Source organism: Colletotrichum paranaense (genome assembly GCF_030867605.1).
Source record: "Colletotrichum paranaense strain IMI 384185 chromosome Unknown Scaffold_7.1, whole genome shotgun sequence".
Taxonomy (NCBI): Eukaryota; Fungi; Ascomycota; class Sordariomycetes; order Glomerellales; family Glomerellaceae; genus Colletotrichum; species Colletotrichum paranaense.
The window spans coordinates 464,227-483,092 of record NW_026848965.1 but is presented as its reverse complement, the minus strand read 5'-3'; the positions used below and the strand labels follow the sequence as shown (position 1 = coordinate 483,092).

The window sequence follows — 18,866 nt, the reverse complement described above, 5'->3', positions numbered from 1 at the left end:
TGGCTTGATCCATATTAGCTACCACACAGCAACAGATTGTATCCGTAGCGGTAGTCTAGGAGAGACATGGAGTCCCATTGCAGTTAGCGGATTCGTACCCGGCCGAAGGAAGAGCTCACACAGGGCCCAGAGAGGCCATCTCCGTGCCTGGTCTATGGTCAGTGGTAGCGCGAGGAAATTTTACATTAGTCAGGGCGGCGAACAAGGACTTTTCAGACCAGTCAGGCCAGGCAGACCAGTGCGAGACCCCTTTCCCCTGTTCTTTTCCCGCCCAGGGACGCCAGGGACTCCAGGGGACTTCGGCTTCGTTGCGGGCAACCTCTGGCTGGATGAGACCTCGCCGAGCTCTTCTCCACTGGCTATTGGCCCGGCCGCGGTGATTTCAACGTTGCAAAGGCCTGGGTGCGGATCCACGCCCGCTGGAAGACACTCCTGGTCATCGTCTCCATCCAGGTCTAGCAGGTTGTCGTCGATTGGTCGGCGAGGTCTTCGTCAGTCTGGCCGTGTGTTTCTGACACTTGCACAGGAGCAGAGCAAAGGTAGTGTAGGTACGGAGTATGCGTAGGTGTAGGCGCGTAAGGCATAGGTAGGTTGTGGACGGTACAAAGCATCCATCTCATCGGCTTCCCGATCTGCGGTGCCTCTAACCGCATCTCTCAGTGTCAGCTCGGGGCGAGAAGACGGCGCTGAACATCGACGTTAGCTTGGTTCAGGAAAGGAAGAGACAGGCGATGACAGGACAACCTAAGACAATAGCGACCGGGGAGGCCAGACGAGAAACTGGGGCTAAATGCATCGAGAAGTACGTACATGCCCTTATGTAAGGCGATATATCACATAAAGCAGGTACAGGTGGATACGTACCGGGCCGCACCAGAGACAGTAGCACCAAAACCAAGGCCAGGACATGTACCTTGTCCGTGCTTCTGGAACTCCCAGCCCCTGTTGGCCCCTGCACTATAGCCAGAGGGACGCGCCGTACGGACAGGTACCTACTGGAAGGTAGCTGGATATTCGCGTCCGGAGCATTGCCCACATCGTACCTATCTATGCTCGTGACCTTGATCTCTGAAGCTTTTCTTATGTATTGCTTGCGAAAGCCATGGAAATTATCGTACTTTCATAGTGTGTATATACATATGCGAAATGCAAATGGCTGAAATAAGTGCGAGCTGGTGATGAGTTCAAGTCAAGTGAGCCCGAGTTTGAGGTGTGAAGTGAAGTGAGGTGCGTTGCCGCGCACTGGCCACGGGAAGGAGCCTCCAGAGTCCAGCGTCCCCCACCAGGCTGCTTCAGTGTAGAGGACGCCCGGCGATGGCCCCCAAAAAGCCCCTAGTCTTGCTGCCAACTCCTCCATCATGGCCAGGTACAGCCAGTCGGGGCTGTCAATCTGAAGTCCAAAAGAACGGGACGCCTCATATCGTTACAGGTGCAGCGTACATACATAGACAGACACCAGCCTGGTAGGAAACCCCGTGGACCACGTCTGGCACCACAGGCTGGTGCCACTGGTTCCCTCCTTCCCCCCCCGTGCCCTCCCCCATGCGGCGTGCCTCACCCCCTCCTCATTGTCCACCAAGTTGGAAAGACCGCCAATTCGCCATTTCCTCGCCTCCGCCGTGCCTCTTTACGTCTTTTTCACACAGTGTACTTTTATCCCCGTACCTCGCCCCGAAGCGCATTGTCCGCCCCGGCGACGACTGCTGCCCACTCTTTTTCTCCCACTATCCTCTGGTTCCTCGCAGCACCTTCGCCGCCATCCTTGCTCATAACTCCTCCACCCTTGCCCTTTCCCATCTCTCCTCTCCACATTAGAGGCACCTCCCAACCCATTCCTCTCTTTTCTCTCTCCCTCTCCTGCTCCTGGTCTCCCAATCCTGTCGCGACCATCCCATCCTCCCACCGTCCGCCCAACGGCTCGTGTTTTCTTTTCCTGTTTGCTGCGTCTTTCGACGACTCATCGTCAATTGAGTGATTCCATCATCAATCCAACGACCAAGAGGTGAGTTTCATCCAACTTTTCCTACCGCATGCAGGCGAGAGAGAGAGAGAGAGAGACACGCACCACGAATCTTCCAACTTGCCGGCGCCGACATAGAGCCACTGGGAATTGAGAAAGCGAAACGAACGAGACACGCAAAAGAGACAGCCTAGAAAGGAGAAACACCTCCACCTGCCCGCTCGCTCGATGGTAGCATCCTCCCTCGACCTTTCGACTCTTCGTCTCTTATCCGCCATCGCCTGGATCAACTTCGCATTCCAGCCCGTCGCCCCCAAACAATTCGACCCGTCTCTCTCGTTTGCCCGTCGGCATCACATCCACCTGCGACGTGGTTGGCTAACAAGCTTTGCTTCTTTCAGGTCTCCAACGCGCAACGCCCAATTCTTTACTGAATCCCCAATTCCCTTTAATCCCATCAATTTTATTCTACCAGTCGTCGTTTCCAACGACACCAAGCCGCCAAAATGGGTTGCGGAATGAGCACGGAGGACAAGGAGGGCAAGGCCCGCAATGAGGAGATCGAGAATCAGCTGAAGAGGGATAAGATGATGCAGCGCAACGAGATCAAGATGCTTCTTCTGGGTAAGTCAACATCTGCCCGCGATTGCATGTTCTGTGCGCGCCGTACCTAGCGCCATCCGACGACGTTCAATCATCGCATCGCTGCATAATGATTCTCTAACAGTTCTATAGGTGCTGGTGAATCCGGAAAGTCGACAATTCTGAAACAGATGAAGCTGATTCACGAGGGCGGCTACTCACGCGATGAGCGGGAATCCTTCAAGGAGATTATCTTCAGCAACACGGTGCAATCCATGCGTGTCATCCTCGAGGCAATGGAGTCCTTGGAGCTGCCCCTTGAGGACCAGCGCATGGAGTACCACGTCCAAACCATCTTCATGCAGCCCGCCCAGATCGAGGGCGATGTTCTGCCTCCTGAAGTTGGAAGCGCGATTGAGGCGCTGTGGAAGGATCGAGGTGTGCAAGAGTGCTTCAAGCGCTCTCGCGAATACCAGCTCAACGATTCAGCAAGATAGTGAGTGACTGCTCCTCGTGTGGGAAATTGCCATGTGCGCTAACGAGACCCAGCTATTTCGACAATATCGCGCGTATCGCCGCTCCTGACTACATGCCCAACGACCAGGATGTCCTCCGATCGCGTGTCAAGACAACGGGTATCACGGAAACCACATTCATCATTGGCGACCTGACCTACAGAATGTTCGATGTCGGTGGTCAACGATCTGAGCGAAAGAAGTGGATTCACTGCTTCGAAAACGTCACTACCATTCTCTTCCTGGTCGCCATTTCCGAGTACGACCAGCTGCTATTCGAGGACGAGACTGTCAACCGTATGCAGGAGGCCTTGACTCTCTTCGACTCCATCTGCAACTCAAGATGGTTCATCAAGACGTCTATCATCCTCTTCTTGAACAAGATCGATCGTTTCAAGGAGAAGCTCCCCGTCAGCCCGATGAAAAACTACTTCCCCGATTACGAAGGCGGAGATGACTATGCTGCTGCGTGCGACTACATTCTCAACCGATTCGTCAGCTTGAACCAGCATGAGACTAAGCAAATCTACACGCACTTCACCTGCGCGACAGACACAACTCAGATCCGCTTCGTCATGGCGGCAGTGAATGGTACGTCCAACGTTCATCATGCACTGCGTGAGACAAGGCGCACAAAGAGACTCAAGCTAACCTTTTAACTAGACATCATCATTCAAGAGAACCTGCGGTTGTGCGGTCTGATTTGAACAACAAAAACGTTTGCTTTTTCTACAATACCCTTTACTTCTAATTGCATGACCCAAGCCAGAAAGCGTCGTGGGGAGGCTGGCTCATGAAATTAACTTTCTTCCCGACGATGAGACGGCGACCCGACGGTTTCCCAAGATTCCCTTGATTACGCGACTGTATTTTTCTTCCTACCTCCCGGCTATCCCCTCGTATATTGCCTCGCGAATCAGGCGGTATACGTTTTTGGTTGTGCTATTGTTGGCCCGCGTTCAGGAATAAGAGGGGAAAGGTGGGAGGTAGTTCTGTACCAAACATGATGTCTCGACCAGCAGACGGGCTCGCCGCGGAAGACGGAATCCTACTGCGGGCGGGCAGCGGCAGTGAGAGAGTGAGATGGGGGCAGGAGAGAAGGAGAGAGATGGGAAGTTGGCCCCCATGGATGGATAGCAAGAGGAAAAGAAGCAATGAACTTGAATGCATTTGAGAGAGCCTGATGGATGGAAGGTGGCTAAATATTCTGTTTAATTACGAAAATCTCCTTAATCTCGTGCAATTGTGACATGATGCGTAGCTAAGTGGCCGTTCCTCGAAGGCTCTTTACGCATCTCACTCATGAGGTGAACCCGCGACGGGAAGGTCTACCGGGTGTTGTCTACGATGCACATCCAGGAGCGTTGAGATCTGGTGATACATGGCGTTCTGCGGTTGCAGCTAGTCTGCAAGACATGATCACCTTCAACATCCATCAGAATCCCATTGTAAAGATCGCCATCTGCCGTCGCGCAGTAGGCCAAGATGGATAGCTAGCTTAGGACGGAAGGCTGGTCGAGAACCGGCGCCACATCCAGGACCGGCGTCGTCGTGCCCGCCTCCGTTCTCCGCATTGCGCCGTTTGCGGTCTTTGCAAGGCAACACCGCTTCCGTTCATGGGATATATTTCCCGTAATGTACGTAAGGGGAAAGCGCCTAATCATACCTAAGCCTCCCGGACGAAGTGTAGCGTAGCTTGGTATAAGTCTGGTTGAAGGTCTTCGTCTTCGTCATCAGCTGCAATTGCCTCGCAAGCACCACACCATCTTTATTTCTCGAAATTCAGTTTAAGGCCGCAAGGGGTCCTTTACTCTACACTTTCTATGCCGCCGCGCCGCGGCCGCCTCCTCGTCTTCGTCACCCGCCTCTTCTGTCCGCTTTTCTTTGGTCCAGAATTTTGAGTTCCATGAAAGAGGATGGGCGGCGACGAGGGAAAGGTAAATGGGAAAGGGACGCGGGGGGCTTGGAGAGAGAGTCGAATGTGGTCGTGTGTATACGGAGAGGTCTCCAAGAACGCACTAGCACGCACACATTTCCAGTACTGCAATAAGGAGATAGAATTCAAGACTTTGACGACAAATTTTGGGATGGGACGGGACGGGAGGCGCGGTTGTCGGCTGTGTTTGTGTGTAGAAGCAAGCGATGGTGGCACGAGCTTGCTCTGGGAGGTGGCGTTACCTATTGCCATTCGCTTGGGTCTTTGCCACTCGAGACGAGAGGGAAAAAAGGGGGAATAGGTACGTTCGTAAGGTGAGTGAATTGAAGCTTGGCATGTATAGGTATCGCGAAGTGCAAACGCAGGTGAAGGGGGGATGAATCGATGGTGAAGAAGCCGTTGGAGTGATCGTCGACAAGGATGGCAGGCCCTTGGGCATAAAGTGCTTTTACCAAGGACAGGCGGAGGCGAGCTAAGCTCATGGGGCTGGCGGGTATTGCGTTGCGTGGTTGCCCGCCGCCGCCCCCGAATCTGCACATTGCACACAGACGGATTGCCTCAAGTATAGAAAGTGATGTTTGGTGGCATGTAGTGTTGGTGATGCCAGAGGTGAGATCCGGTGCCGGGGTCGGAAGGCGAGGGGGGGGGGGGGCTTCGTTCTTTCGTGATATTGGGTAAGGATCATCTCCTTTCATCCCGTCTGAAGAACGAATGCTGTTGCTCACCCTCTCCCCCGATTCTCAAACACGTCGCAGGATTGGTATGCCCTGCCCTTGCCCGCAGCGGCTCCTCCATTCCCTTCTTCAGACCAATGAGTTATATGAGTTGTGATATGTTTAATACGCAGTCGTTATATTGGCCAATTCTTGCGACGTGACCTTGCTCGATACAGAAAATACCGTCTCCAACGTAGACCGGATTCGAGTACTCCGTTAAAGGGCCTCTTTCATTTCCAACGATCCAAAGGGCGGAGCAAGAAGACTTGGACGGGTAGGGTTTGGGTATGCTTTGCCTTGCTTCGCCTCACAAAGTCGGGGAATTCGGCACGATGCGATCTCGCTCCTTACAACATCTCCGTAACACACGTGTACTTGTTTTGGAGGCTTCAGATTAGATGAGAAGGGGGGTCACGAAAAGGACAGAGAGAATTGAGATAAAGTTGGGGGTTGTGTGGAATGCCGGCGTGACGTTTCATCCAGATTGCGTTTGCTGTTCTTGTTTTTTTGCCCAAATTTACATGTACACTAATTACACTAATACACTTACACAGCATTGTAGGGCTCTCTTTCGCAATCGCCTCTGCCCACCGACTGCGGAAGGGATCGCGCTTTGAACATTTTCCCACGGGCACCGTCCACGTCTTCCCGGGAATAGAGAAATGTCTATTTTGCTGTAGACCATCACGGGTGGGGTGGAGTACTACAGGCAGATCAGAGTTCACGTTGACCGCTGAGAAGGGAGATGGGGGGCTAATTTGGCAGCTGGTGTGTGTCTGTGTGTAAAATAGCTTTCCGTCGGGGGGCGTTGAAATTGGGCTCCCAAGGTTTATGTGAGTTGACTTGGGATCGATTGTGAACTATATATGGGGGTTCTCTGTCGTTCTTGGGACGAAGATTGATCCTGTACATGCTGGTGCGTAAGCTGCGTACCTTAGGAGAAAGAGCACGGTTGGAATAAGTCCGCAGACCGCAGACGGAGCATGAATCCCTCTTGCCCTCCCCGAGCGAAGCCGAAACCGACGAGTTGATTGGGCAGATAGTTTGGACTGATGAGACATGCAGAGAAAGAAGCTGAGAATATTGTACTCGCTGAAGGTAGGTTACTCGGGTAGAGGATTTCACGCGAGAGATTCAGCAGCGGGAGGGCGCGTGCTACGCTGTCAGGCATCTGGAGTCTGTAAAGTGGCTGTCCGCCCTTCACCCTTTATCAACCACATCCATACCAGGTGTGTGAGCATCTCAGCGTAGTGTAAGGCGGACTATTGCAACAGATGATGGATGGGTGGCCTCACGTTGAACGTCAGACGATTCGTCAGGCTGGGGGACGGAGCCGGCGGGTTAGGTGAAAGGGCGTAGCAGCAACGGATAATAAAGGCAAATCGGCTGGATCTTTTCCCAAACTAGAGGATATATGACAAGACGGAATATAGATGGGAAGGGCACAAGGGGTGTGTTTTCGCTTCCCGCGACGGGACCATGGTGCGGCGAGATTGTTTGTACAGCCCCGGCTGTGTGACAGCAGTAGACATCCTAGCCCCTGCAGAGACGGACTTGTGATCAATATCATAGCCTATAGGTTTGGGAATGGAGTGTGGCCGGTGTGAGATGCTGTACTGTGTAAGCCAAGAAGTCAAGTGTGAGCGAATGAGGATGAATGAGACAATACATCCAGATATTCGCTTGCCCCTCTTAGATCCGCTGGTTACAGTGTATGGGCTCGGAAATGGTGTAGTAAAAGTTTCACCTATGCGTTTTTTGACAAGCTCTTGGTATCAATCTATCTGCGTTTGCACGACCATTAACGACTAAATCCAAGTAACTGTGAGCCGGCCCTTTCTTAGAACACGACTGTGTGCTCGAGGTCTAGCCAGCCGCCAGACTACCATTGTCCTCCGATGTCCGCTATTGTTCAGTGTCGTCTGTGTTGTCCATCCTGAATTTCTGGCTGCATGGCTACTCTGGTTTCTTTGAGCAGGGGATATCCCAAATCCTTCTCGCGTCCTGTTTCGTCGTGACGTTGTCGTGTTCCTGTCCGAGTCCATGTGTTCGCATACAGGGCGGGGCCTGACGATGCAAGCGCCCAGGGGAGTCAAAGGAAGGACATTGACGAGCGAGTAAGTCGAACACCTGACTCCAACCTGCTTCCAAATGCAAAGTGGTACGATGACGCCAAAGAAGCTGCGGCCATACGTTGTGATAGTTGCTGCCCAACTGCTAAGGCGCAGAGTACTCGGGCACCCTATCTTGGCAACTCCGAAGAAACTTCGCAGACCTGAAGACGCCTTACGGTACCGATGATCGAATTCATCTCGTCTTTTATACTTCGGTACTCAGAGATGTAAGCAAAAAGCATGGGGGGGAAGAGAGGTGAACAGAGCCTCTCTCACGCCCCGTTATCCCCCTCCCCCATCGCCGCCTCCGGCACGGAGCCCTCTGGGTCGGGATGCTGACTCGGATCGTGACCCCCCTGCTGAGCGAGGAACTCGGCGTACTCGGCGCTAGCCAATGCTAGCTGCCGCGCCGCCGTTTCGATCCGGAGCTGGAATCGAACGTGGGGGTTATCGCTCCGTGCCTCCGTCATGGCTCTTTCCAACACATCTTTCACAAAATGGGCAATGGTCGGATCGGCGCCTGGCTGCCCGAAGCTGGGGCCTGCGGGGGCCATGCCGGGAGCCATCGGCGCTGTGCCGGCAAAGCTTGTATTCGCCGACACCTGTGGCACAGGCTGCAGCTGTATGGCTGGCATGTGCTGAGGGAGGTTGTTCTCTGTGTGGCCAAGTTCGTTAGTCACCCAACACCTTGACATCTGGTCGAGCTTGTGGGTTCTTTTTGCTTACCATGGAAAGAACAGCGTGAACCGCTCGCGTTGAACCAGCAGTTGGCGCAGCTACCACACATCTGGCCACTGACGACCACACATCCATTCCAGGGTCCGTATCCTTTATGGCAGCTCTTGCAGGGACTATGAGCTTCCTGTCCCGATACATGGGCCAGTAGTGCCTCGACATTGCTCCTTCTCTTGAGGTTCAGAGTTTGATCCTGGCGACGCTGTACTGCAAGTCGCTCTCCTTCATTGTTGGCCAGTCGCTTGGCGAGGGCACTGTCGATGAGTAGCTGACCGTATCCACTCTCGGAAGCGAGATCTTCGGCCGTCCTCGACATGCCGCCAGGACCATGCCCGCCCATCTGGGCTTCCATGGCGAACTGGGCCGGCAGGCTGTGTAGATCGGGATGGATATCGGGGTCAGCGCCCGGTACAGTGCCGGGGGGACCGTTGGCTAGGATGCCTGCGGTGGCTAGGTCGAAGGGGTGCGGGTGGTGTTGCTGCTGGTGATGATGTTGGTGATGTTGGGGAGGGGCGGTTATCTCGTCGTCATCTTCGTGTTCGGCCTCGGCCTCCGCATCGTGGGCGAGCTGCTCGAGCTGGTCGGCAGCCACGGAGGAGTGTCGGCTGGCGCGGCCGTGGGCGTCCCTCTTGAGGCCAGCTGTGGGCTTCGTCACCTTATTTGGGCGGCCTCGAGGAGGTGGTCGGCTTCCGCCTCGGGCACTCATGGGGTAATCGAAGAGGACGCTGCCTCTTTTACGATGGTGGACGGTGAGGGAGCTCTAGCTAGTCGGTGATGATAAGTGGCGTTGAGAGTGGGCAGCTGGTGTCAGCTGCAGAGAGTGTGTGATGAGGAGTTTGGGGGCCTCGAAAGAGCTGGTGTTGATTGAGCGGGAAGAAGCTGCTGATTGCTGTTCGGTCCCACTCGCAATTTGGGTGCTTCCATTGTGGTGCAGTTGGGAGCTCGGGCCAGAAGTTCTCCGCCTAAGCTTTGCCGAGAATTATGTAATCGATAGAAAGAGGCCTGGAAGTGAGAGCACAACGGTCCAGTAAGTTGAAAAAGGTGTCATGTCACCAATCACGTCACTACCTGAACCTCACCTTGATGATTATGGCTTTCATGTGACAGTCGACATCTTAATGCCAAAGAATGGAGACGCAGGCACATGGCAGGGAAAATGGACTTTCGCTACCTACACTGCTTTGGCAATGCAGGTCTCTTGTAACACGGCCATCTCATACGTCTGCCTTGGCTGAGCCAAGACATCCCTTGGAACGTGAGGGAAGAACCTTCCAAGCAACTAGGTTGGGACAGGAAGCAAGAGACATGCGCAAGGGGGGGAGCATATCCTGGTCGTTTTTAAATCTTCCAGTTCGAAAAAGCTCTTTTGAATCTTGACCTGACCGCGGGCCGGATCATTCTAACCATGATCCTTCAGTCATTTATCTTGTTGCGATGAACCTCACGACTCAGCTGTGGGAGGGTTCTCCCAGACATCGCCTCCACCCTCAGCCTCTGTCATCTCCTTCCACCTCTGGGCGAACTCCCTCAAGCCACCGTCGCCTGACATGCTGGCCTCAACGACCTCCTTGGGAAGCTTGTGCGCTGAGTACTGCGGTGTGCTGAAGTTGAAGGCAGCAGGGTTATCCCTCTCGACCAACCTCAATTCAGGCACCAATTCGTCAACGTCTTCATCGTCTGTCGTTTCTTCAACGCCACTGCCATCAACAAGGTCTTCCTCGTTAGCACCTGGACCTATTCTAATAATCTCTTCTTCGTTGACAACTGAGCCTAGGATGGGTCCTGGAACCTTGAACTCTAGCAATTCCACCCAGCTGTAGAGTAGGCTATCTGTCCGAGGCGCCCAGGGGTTGATATCGATAAGGCGCACCTTGCCAAGCTCGTCGCGTGAATCACTGTCACCGGGAACGTAGACGTCAAACGTGAATGAGCCGTCTGGGAAGGTGAAGCGCAGGCGGTCTTCGAAGAAATCGGTGATCTTGGATACCAACGCGGGTCGTAAGCCATCGAGGAAGGGATAGTAATTCCAGTCACGCTGGCAAAGACCAATCAAAGTGCGATGTTTGACGAAGCACCGGAACTCGAGGGCCGGGTTTGGCGCAAAGAAGGGTCTCAGGACCAGGACCGGTTGGAAAGGCCGGTTGGCGGAGGAGGGGACGGTGTCCTCAAAGGCGTGCTCCAGGTCATGGCTCACGAAGCTAGAGCTCTTGAGTAGGAGGTAAATATCGTTGGGCGTTGTGCATTTCAGCGTGTTCTGATGCGGCGAAATCCAAGCGGCATCTTTCGGTGCTGACCAGTTCAGCTTCGGCGCAACGGAACCGCCCAGCTCCTTGATCCTCTCCTTGATCTCTTGGTGAATTTCAGGGAATCGCTCATTGGGCGGCCGGCAGTCAGCTTCGGGTTCGTCGTCGGAATCATCTTCTTCGAGATGTTGATTCCGTCGTGGTGCGCCGGCTGTATTCGATGAAGCGGACCATTCCTCCTCTGCTTCGTCCTCTTGCGGCTCATCGTCGTCGGCGAGAATAATGCCGTCGTCACGGATGTATTGGACAAAGTCAGGCGACAGCTTGATGATCCTGGATCTGATCGACACAGTCCGGTACTTCGGGAACCAACTATCGTATGAACAGTTCAAAACATGCTCCTTCGTGACTGGCGGAAAGGTAAGTTCCTCGGTCTCCTGAGCAGTTGCATTATTTATGGCGTCCAGGGTTGGCTGCCCCTCAGTGAGACCTTCAAGAGACGGCATTGTTGAGAATGAAGGCTAGCTTGGCCTAAGTGTCTCGACAGCGATTTCAGTTTGTATAGTCGAGGACACGAGTAAATTTGGATCCCGAGGTTCCGGCAAAAAAATGTGATGGGGTGAAATTTGCTCTGTTTCTCACTTACATCGATGAGTCTTCTCACATTAAGTGAGTCTTCCCGTCGCCCAAAGCGGAAAAGTACCCCACCATCCCACCCGTCATAACTTTTCTGCCGGTCCCCATCTCTCTATACACTTTCACCGCCTTTCGAAGCCCAACTAAACTTCGTCCGTGGTACCATTGCCAAGGGTCTAGTCTCGGTGACGTCTCTTGCAGATCCAAAGTACCGAGATACATCTTGATTTTCCCGCCAACACCGACTCAAGAGATCAACATCAACAGCGCATTCCTTACTTCCTCCGATTAGAGTTGATATATACCATATAATCTCGATAACCATGTCCGACAACGTCGGTCTCTCAACGCCTCGTGGCAGCGGTACTTCAGGCTATGTTCAGCGCAACCTTGCGCACATGCGCCCACGCGACTATGGCGCGCCCTATCCTCCTAAAGACGCCGACTCGCTCCGTCACAAGCAGCGACAGCCCGATAAAGAGATCTTAGAGCATGACCGCAAGCGTGAGGTTGAGGTCAAGGTCCTTGATCTGCGCGACACCCTCGAAGATGAAGGGTAAGCTTACCCCCCGCCCCCGTCCCTGGCCTCGCAAGGATACTAACGGTGCTCTAGCCTCGACGAGGAAGAAGTTGAGAAGCGATGCGACGAAATGCGAAAGAAACTACTGGCCGACCTCGAGAAACAAAAGAACAGCCGTGGCGGCGGCGGCGGCGGTGGTCCCGTACGGAAGCACTTCAAGAGCCATCAGGTGCACGAGATGGCAGACGCCAAGATCAAAGAGAGCGAGAGACTCAGGAGCGCTTTGAGAATAAGCAAAGACTACGAAGAGGGAAGCCACTGGAGGAGACAAGAGGAGAGACTCCGGGGCTCTGTGGAGAAGGAGACCAAGAGGGAAGACGTCGACTAAAGCACCGATTACGCAGTAGAGCTCTTGTTACGAAACGTGGCGTCAGGACTTGGGCATGGAATAGCAGGGAATAGGCGTTCAGGCGTTTGCATTGGAGGGCAAGCAAATACAGACACGCTGCCAGGGCATTATTCTTAAAGCAAATGGTACCAAGGATGATCTCATGGACTCGACAGCCGGGTCCGGTTTCAAATTATTGTTGGTACATGGGCGGAGATTTCTTCCGGCGTCTAGTAACACACAATTGGCATGCCGCCTCTTAATTTGTTATTTCTTCCCTGATGGCGGAACCCAAGCTTCTGGCTGCCAGCCCTCGCTTGGTCCACTGGCTTTCGCCCAAGGATCCTTGCCATATTTCTTCTTCGCATCGGTCGCAAGTTGAGCCTGATCCTCTGGCAGCTCTGTCGTCTTTGCGTTCGTGTTGGCTGCTTCCAGCTCCGGCGCCGTGGGCTGTGACCGCGCAGTGTTCAAAGACGGCAGAGGTTGACCAGTCTGCTGGCCTGGAGCATCGGTAAGCCTAGGCTTTGCTTCCCATCTCGCGTCGGCCTGCGCGGACAAAACTTTCATCCGCTCCTGTCTAAATGCCTCTCTTGTTTGTTCTTCAAGTGTCGGGGGGTCTTCTCGGGTGTAGCGCAGCCATTGATGCCACAATGGTGACACCTTCACGTCGGAGAGGTAGGTTGATCGGGGATAGTTGACAATACGGCGGAAGCGGCCGGGGCCATTCCCCCGGGACTCGCGAAACTCCCAGAAAGTATAGCCCTGCAGGTCACGGCCTAGAACCGAGCGTGTTAGTTCTCCTCGGACATTGACAATGGGGGTCGATGGGCCGGGGACGGGGAAGGGAACATGCCGACAAGGAAGCGTTTGCGCCATGGCAGTCTGAGCGACTTCCACTTGTACCACGCCTCTAAAATTGGTGATATCCGTGTTGAAGACATTTGCGCTGTTGAAATGGGTGGTTGGGAAAGAGATATCTTCGATCAGGAACCCATGGCTTCTAGATGCGAAAGTCGCCAAGTCCTAGAAAAGTAATGAGGTCAACCTTGGACTGCACCGCCACTTGAAATTTGGCCGAGGAATGGCGTATCTTATCGTCAGCCACATATTTCCTCTGCAATGGAAACCCGCGACTGAGCGTTCGCAACATCAGAGTTGCATTGGCCCCGCCAGCCACCACCGCACACGTCACTCCGCAAGACCGCGGCGGTCCAGCCGGACCCTGGGTCCTGTCACCTTATCCAGGTTCCCGCCAGCGGCGCCTGGCTCTAGATGCATAAACAATTAAAACATCCCCACCACGGCCGTTCTTCATCGGGCCTTCCAATCACTTCAACCTGCCACCCGACTGCCTCGATTCCCCCGCAAAACATTGGCCCAACACTTGTTTTCACCCACAAAACGACTGAAGACACGCGATCGGGGAAACATCCATCTCGTCTGATCAAGTCCCGCGCAACGCGCGCCGAACGACAGAAACTTGCATCCGTTATCTCAACTCCGTCATCGCCGGACCCCGCCGACGTCAGCGCCTAACCGCCACCCTACTGAAACGCCCTCGCGAAACCAACCTCAAAGCTCCTGAACCCGCAAGACTCGATTTGATACAACGATACGAAAGACTCTCTTGATCAATCGCCAGTCAACGACGCCATCATGGCCTCTGTATCGTCCTTGGACAAGGATTTGCGCAAATTGCGCCTCGACAAGTACACACCGGCTGCTGCAAAAGAAGTCAGCAGTTGGATCGAAGGGGTCTTGGGTGAAAGACTACCAGCAGGCGACTTGCTGGAGGGACTGAAGGATGGCGTTGCACTCTGCAAGTGCGTGGGTTAACATCTCCCATACTTACCAATACTGACCCAGATACCTTAGGTTGATCAACCTTGCGGTACCACCACCAGGCGTCAAGTTCAAGAAATCGGCCATGCCATTCGTACAGATGGAAAACATCTCTCACTTTCTGCGCGCCTGCAAACAACCTCCTCTCAACCTTCAAGACCACGATGTCTTCCTGACCGTCGACTTATTTGAACAAAAAGACCCTGCCCAAGTGCTCCAATGCCTGGGCGCTTTCAGTCGAGCCGCGAACGCAGCAAACCCAGCCAAGTTCCCGACGGCAATCGGAAGCCGGAGCCGGGGAGGAGTGATGAGTCCCCAAGGAACTGGTCGCGGAACCCCATCGCCGACAAGGTCGCGCGGATTCTCCAATGCATCAGGCTTCGGCTCGCCTCGGCCTGCTCTGACCAGCGCCAAGACTGGAGACTCCGGCTCGGGTCGCTGGAGCCCTACTAAACCTACTTCCCCGGTTACCAGCTGGAGCAGAAAGGAACATGAAGGCGCCACGTCTCCCGCTTGGAACATCGCCCAATACGGCTATATGGGCGGTGCCAGCCAAGGAAACCTAGGAATCTCATTTGGCAGTCGGAGGCAGATCACGAGTGCTGGCCCTGCAGTGCCTAGTTTGGCCGAGAAGGAGCGCATTCGAAAGGAGAAAGAACTCGAGGAGGAGTATCAGCGCCAACAGCAACAGCAAGAGGATGCGGAAAGGCGTAAGAAGCTGGAGGACGAACGCGAGGCTATGCGAAAACAAGAAGAAGAGGAACAACGACTACTGAAAGTGAGGCAAGCGGAAGAGGACGCCAAAGCGGAGAAGCTCGAATGGGACAGGCAGGAAAAAGAGTGGCATGCGAGGGACGAGGATCGCCGCAAGAAGGAGGCTGAAGCTCAAGCACGCTTGAACGAAGAGCAAAGCCGTCTAAGGAGCAAGAGCGACGCACGACTCCGGGGCCAGTTTCTGAGCCAATATCAGTCTGAGCAGGGCATCAAAGCACAGAAGACTGGAGCCGATCGGATTGCTGAGCTGGAGAGAGAGCTCGAAGAGGCCAGGGAACGCGAAAGGCAGTATGAACTTGAACGCCAGGGACGAACGGGCAGGACACTGGCCGTCACCAAAGACCCCAAGGAACGCGTTCGGTCTAGGAGCCGGCCTTCCGATGGAACCCCTAGCCGTCAAGACTCATGGTCCAGAAATGAGCGTGAGGTTCTCCAGACGGCGTGGTCGCAACATCAAGACTCGCATCAAGACGACGAACCCCCCGCGCCGCCACCAAGATCGCCGAGACCTCTCCCCGATCCGATGGCGGTCGCTTCGCCTCCTCAAAAGGCTGTAGCGCATACGACTGGTGGTCGGCCCCTCCCGGATCCTGCTGCTTATCAGGCGGCCGCGCGGGCCCCGCCTAGCCGAACTGACAGATATCTCAACAACAACGCAGCTCCTGCGCCATTGGTCGCCAAGCAGACATACTCACGCGAGCTTGGCGCTACTGCCGAGCAAGATGGCGAGGACCGTCGGCGTGCTCAAAGCCAGACCAAGACTAAGGCGGGTGGTTGGGCTTCAAAGTCGCTGCTCGAGCGAGAGATGGAGATGGAACGTGAACGCCAGCGTGAGTGGGAGGAGTCCCAAAAAGAGACGGCCAAGGCGGTTCCCAGTGGCAACGGAGTTGACGGTATCGGCGGTGGCATTGGAGGCCGCTGGGATGTGAGCCAGTGGGCGGGATACACTGGGGGAGACAACCAGAATCGGGGTGCTCAGGGCATCGGGGCAGGTCGTAGACAGATTGTCGGGCCCAGGCCGCTGCCCAATCCTCCTCGTTAAGAGATTTTGTCAGATAGAAGGTGGTTTTCACTGTTTCCTGAGCGTAGACAGGCGCCTAATCCGCATGAACCGGGCCAAGGGCGGTTGTGCATGATGGAGCATTGGCCTGGCAATTACCGATCTTGTAATGAAGAGAACATTCACATGAACCTGACTAGTACCGGTTTACTACATATGGACCCTGGGCGCCATGATAGGAGAGTTGAAATGAACGCATTCTGTGAATTTCGAGTGTGTTCTACCTTCTCTCTCTCGATTATCAACACCAGTCGTCTTATAAGCCTCTCGGTTTCTTGTGTCTCTTGAGACAGCCTTGTTGATGGAACTTCCTCTTGCTTCTGTTGACATCAGATTTGTAGCGGTACTCACGCGCAAAGTTTATGTATAAGCCGCGCAATTGGACTCATGAATGTGTGATTGGGTTGCTTTTCCAAATTCACCACTGAAGAGAAGGATGGAACTTATCTCTCAAAAGCTTCTAGGTTCGTAATCGCCATTCCAAACTACCATGCGGAATCTGGCCAAGCCCCTGGTATCTTCAACGGCCGTTTTTCTCTTTTGAGATACCCAGATCGATAGAGTTTTTTCAGCTGCCTTCTGTTGAACCTCTCCTGCATGAGTTTCTGGGCGTATTGGAAACTTGCAGGAGGATTGTCGTCGGTATGTCGATGGCTGCAAGCAAAAAAGGCCCACCTGTTTGGTTCATAGTCCCGCACAAAGTTGAAAACAAATGGCCACTCCGTTTCATTGAAAATAGAGACCTCGCAAGATTTCCACAAAACATGCTGCCGACAAGACGTGTTCTCTATTATCGCCAAGTCTCCGAGATCGGGCCAAATGTTGTCTTTGAAACGTTTGCCAAAGTTTTTAAACTCGATTCTGACTTCATATGCTTTGCTGTCTGGGTCGACATATCGGTAAAACAGAGGGATGTCAAACCCATCAATCTTTGTTCTACCTGCCACTGTAGCCCGTGCCCTGGTCTCGTTCCAAGGGACTATCCGATCGATTAATTGCTGAAAATAAGGTTCTTCGCGTTGGAGATACCTGGCGACATCAACTCCAGCTACCAACAAAATCTTTACCCAGTGTGAAAGGGCAGCCTCGACTTCATAGTGGCAAGGCGAGCTATGAATGAGATGAGAAAGTACAGTTCCAGGCCATCGAGAGAAACTCAACTGATAGTAAGTCCGGATGTTGCAGATTCTGTGAATATTCACGCCTTCGTTGATCAACTCAACAAAAAGGCGAGTCCAGTCGCTTGTTCGCCGACCTTCTGGGTACCAAAACGGATCATCATGGACTTGTATCACCAAAAGGCGAACTGCCATGTCCCAGACAGCATCGAAGAAAGCTTTTCTCTCCATTTGATCCACGGCAGGCACTCTGCACCGTTTGTATACAACAATCAGAGAATCTAGATCTTTGACACAACCGGCTAGTAGCCTAAATCTCATGGGTCTGGAGAGTTGTGTGAGTTGAACAATTTCATCTACTTCAAGAACACGGCGCCGAGCATGAGAAGGCTCCAGTTGATGATTAATCAACCCGGCCCAGTGGTCAGGCCTACAGATGCTAGCCATCTTGTTAGCCCGCATACCTGGACAATATATGTGTGCATTCACGGTCTTACCTCTCATCTATGCACAGATCAAGATTCTGCTGGGCGAGGAAGCGGCAAAGAGACGGCTGGTTACAAATCGCTGCCGACTGTGACCGACAAGAAGTTAGTCCTCCCAAGATCTCCACCGAGTGCTGAACACCAGATCTTACCTCAAACAGCGTCCTATCCCCCAGCATGGTGCCTAAAGTGATTGTCCTGGTAGAGAGTAGGTCTTGCAGCGCTGGCAAGTCTCCATCGCACATAATATACAACATCCTCTCTACCAGCTTTCCGTCTTTCTCTTCAGTGAGAACATGGCGGACAGCGAGGGCGTAGACCATGGGACTCAAGTTGCTCATGGACCAGTTCAATTCTATCCTGTAGGAAAAACTGCTGTGCCCGAAAGTGTAAGTCTTGATCTCGCTTGTATTGGACACCTCCGGTGCACCGTGAGAGCTAGACCTCTTGAGAACTGTCCTGGTTTGATTTTGAAATTGAAAGCCGAATGCTGTGACCGTCTTCTGATCACCTGCTTCCACCATTGTTGTATGTCTTGGCTCGGATGGCAGGTCGCCGTTGTGATCTTGTTGCAAAGCGGACTGCATATGAATAGGGCTCATGTTTGAGTACTCAGATGCTTCGGTCTTGTGGTGAATGGTGAGCTGCTGGACGATGTTGCACCTAGAGCTATCACAGAGTCAGTTTGGAAAAATCAGAAGTAGGACTCAGAAAGCGCACAGTATCTCCGCAGTCATCATATGCTGCAGGTAGTTCAGATCATCATCCAGCCACTTGCTCAACCGAGATATGTCATCTTTGCATTCCAGGAATGCCAAACCCATGGTGTTGAAGGGACGTCTCTTTTCACTTTTCCGTTCCAGCTTTGTGGCGATGGCATGGATCTCGGCGAGCGTCGATGAGATGCTTCTGAGAACACATACCCCCCAGGTCCTGATGAGATCAGAGCACTGTCTCGAAGATGCGTCTCCCTCGAGACTGTCCTTGATCGCACCGCATATTACCTCGACTCTTTCGATCTTGAGTGCCAGCCGGTTGATCTCCGCCGATGCAGACCGGTAAGTTGTGACGACTCTCTTGACTTTGATGGCAGAGTCGATGAGCTGCAATGAGAGCCCAATCACTCCGATAGCTGCCTCCATCGATGATGAGGGCGATGTACCAGGCGCGTGGGACCGCGACTAACAGGCGACACGAGGAGACGCGAACGTTCACAAGAGACTTGAGAGAGAAGGATGAAGC

At 53.6% G+C, this 18,866-nt stretch overlaps 10 protein-coding genes across 10 annotated transcripts; 3 read left to right on the top strand and 7 right to left on the bottom strand.

The window, feature by feature from the left end:
- Positions 1–1,189: 1,189 nt before the first annotated feature.
- CPAR01_08955 (uncharacterized protein) lies at positions 1,190–1,890 on the bottom strand (the record flags this gene model as incomplete). Its single annotated transcript, XM_060493222.1, has 2 exons — positions 1,190–1,390; positions 1,666–1,890. The coding sequence occupies 2 exons, from the start codon at positions 1,888–1,890 to the stop codon at positions 1,190–1,192; spliced, it is 426 nt and encodes a 141-aa protein (XP_060347352.1).
- Positions 1,891–1,983: 93 nt separating this feature from the next.
- On the bottom strand, positions 1,984–2,238 carry CPAR01_08954 (uncharacterized protein; the record flags this gene model as incomplete). The annotated part of the gene is made up of 1 exon (XM_060493221.1): positions 1,984–2,238. One exon carries the CDS (start codon positions 2,236–2,238, stop codon positions 1,984–1,986), a length of 255 nt encoding a protein of 84 aa, XP_060347351.1.
- A 228-nt stretch (positions 2,239–2,466) lies between these two features.
- On the top strand, positions 2,467–3,764 carry CPAR01_08953 (G-protein alpha subunit; the record flags this gene model as incomplete). Its single annotated transcript, XM_060493220.1, has 4 exons — positions 2,467–2,584; positions 2,696–3,038; positions 3,092–3,648; positions 3,721–3,764. The coding sequence occupies 4 exons, from the start codon at positions 2,467–2,469 to the stop codon at positions 3,762–3,764; spliced, it is 1,062 nt and encodes a 353-aa protein (XP_060347350.1).
- Positions 3,765–8,095: 4,331 nt separating this feature from the next.
- On the bottom strand, positions 8,096–9,264 carry CPAR01_08952 (uncharacterized protein; the record flags this gene model as incomplete). Its single annotated transcript, XM_060493219.1, has 2 exons — positions 8,096–8,478; positions 8,550–9,264. The coding sequence occupies 2 exons, from the start codon at positions 9,262–9,264 to the stop codon at positions 8,096–8,098; spliced, it is 1,098 nt and encodes a 365-aa protein (XP_060347349.1).
- Positions 9,265–9,999: 735 nt separating this feature from the next.
- Positions 10,000–11,307, bottom strand: CPAR01_08951 (uncharacterized protein; the record flags this gene model as incomplete). Its single annotated transcript, XM_060493218.1, has 1 exon — positions 10,000–11,307. The coding sequence occupies one exon, from the start codon at positions 11,305–11,307 to the stop codon at positions 10,000–10,002; it is 1,308 nt and encodes a 435-aa protein (XP_060347348.1).
- Positions 11,308–11,760: 453 nt separating this feature from the next.
- CPAR01_08950 (pre-mRNA-splicing factor CWC21) lies at positions 11,761–12,345 on the top strand (the record flags this gene model as incomplete). The annotated part of the gene is made up of 2 exons (XM_060493217.1): positions 11,761–11,993; positions 12,051–12,345. 2 exons carry the CDS (start codon positions 11,761–11,763, stop codon positions 12,343–12,345), a joined length of 528 nt encoding a protein of 175 aa, XP_060347347.1.
- Positions 12,346–12,612: 267 nt separating this feature from the next.
- CPAR01_08949 (uncharacterized protein) lies at positions 12,613–13,221 on the bottom strand (the record flags this gene model as incomplete). The annotated part of the gene is made up of 1 exon (XM_060493216.1): positions 12,613–13,221. The coding sequence occupies one exon, from the start codon at positions 13,219–13,221 to the stop codon at positions 12,613–12,615; it is 609 nt and encodes a 202-aa protein (XP_060347346.1).
- A 780-nt stretch (positions 13,222–14,001) lies between these two features.
- On the top strand, positions 14,002–16,003 carry CPAR01_08948 (uncharacterized protein; the record flags this gene model as incomplete). The annotated part of the gene is made up of 2 exons (XM_060493215.1): positions 14,002–14,168; positions 14,221–16,003. The coding sequence occupies 2 exons, from the start codon at positions 14,002–14,004 to the stop codon at positions 16,001–16,003; spliced, it is 1,950 nt and encodes a 649-aa protein (XP_060347345.1).
- A 503-nt stretch (positions 16,004–16,506) lies between these two features.
- On the bottom strand, positions 16,507–17,460 carry CPAR01_08947 (uncharacterized protein; the record flags this gene model as incomplete). The annotated part of the gene is made up of 1 exon (XM_060493214.1): positions 16,507–17,460. The coding sequence occupies one exon, from the start codon at positions 17,458–17,460 to the stop codon at positions 16,507–16,509; it is 954 nt and encodes a 317-aa protein (XP_060347344.1).
- Positions 17,461–17,632: 172 nt separating this feature from the next.
- Positions 17,633–18,766, bottom strand: CPAR01_08946 (uncharacterized protein; the record flags this gene model as incomplete). The annotated part of the gene is made up of 3 exons (XM_060493213.1): positions 17,633–17,713; positions 17,777–18,293; positions 18,345–18,766. 3 exons carry the CDS (start codon positions 18,764–18,766, stop codon positions 17,633–17,635), a joined length of 1,020 nt encoding a protein of 339 aa, XP_060347343.1.
- Positions 18,767–18,866: the final 100 nt, after the last annotated feature.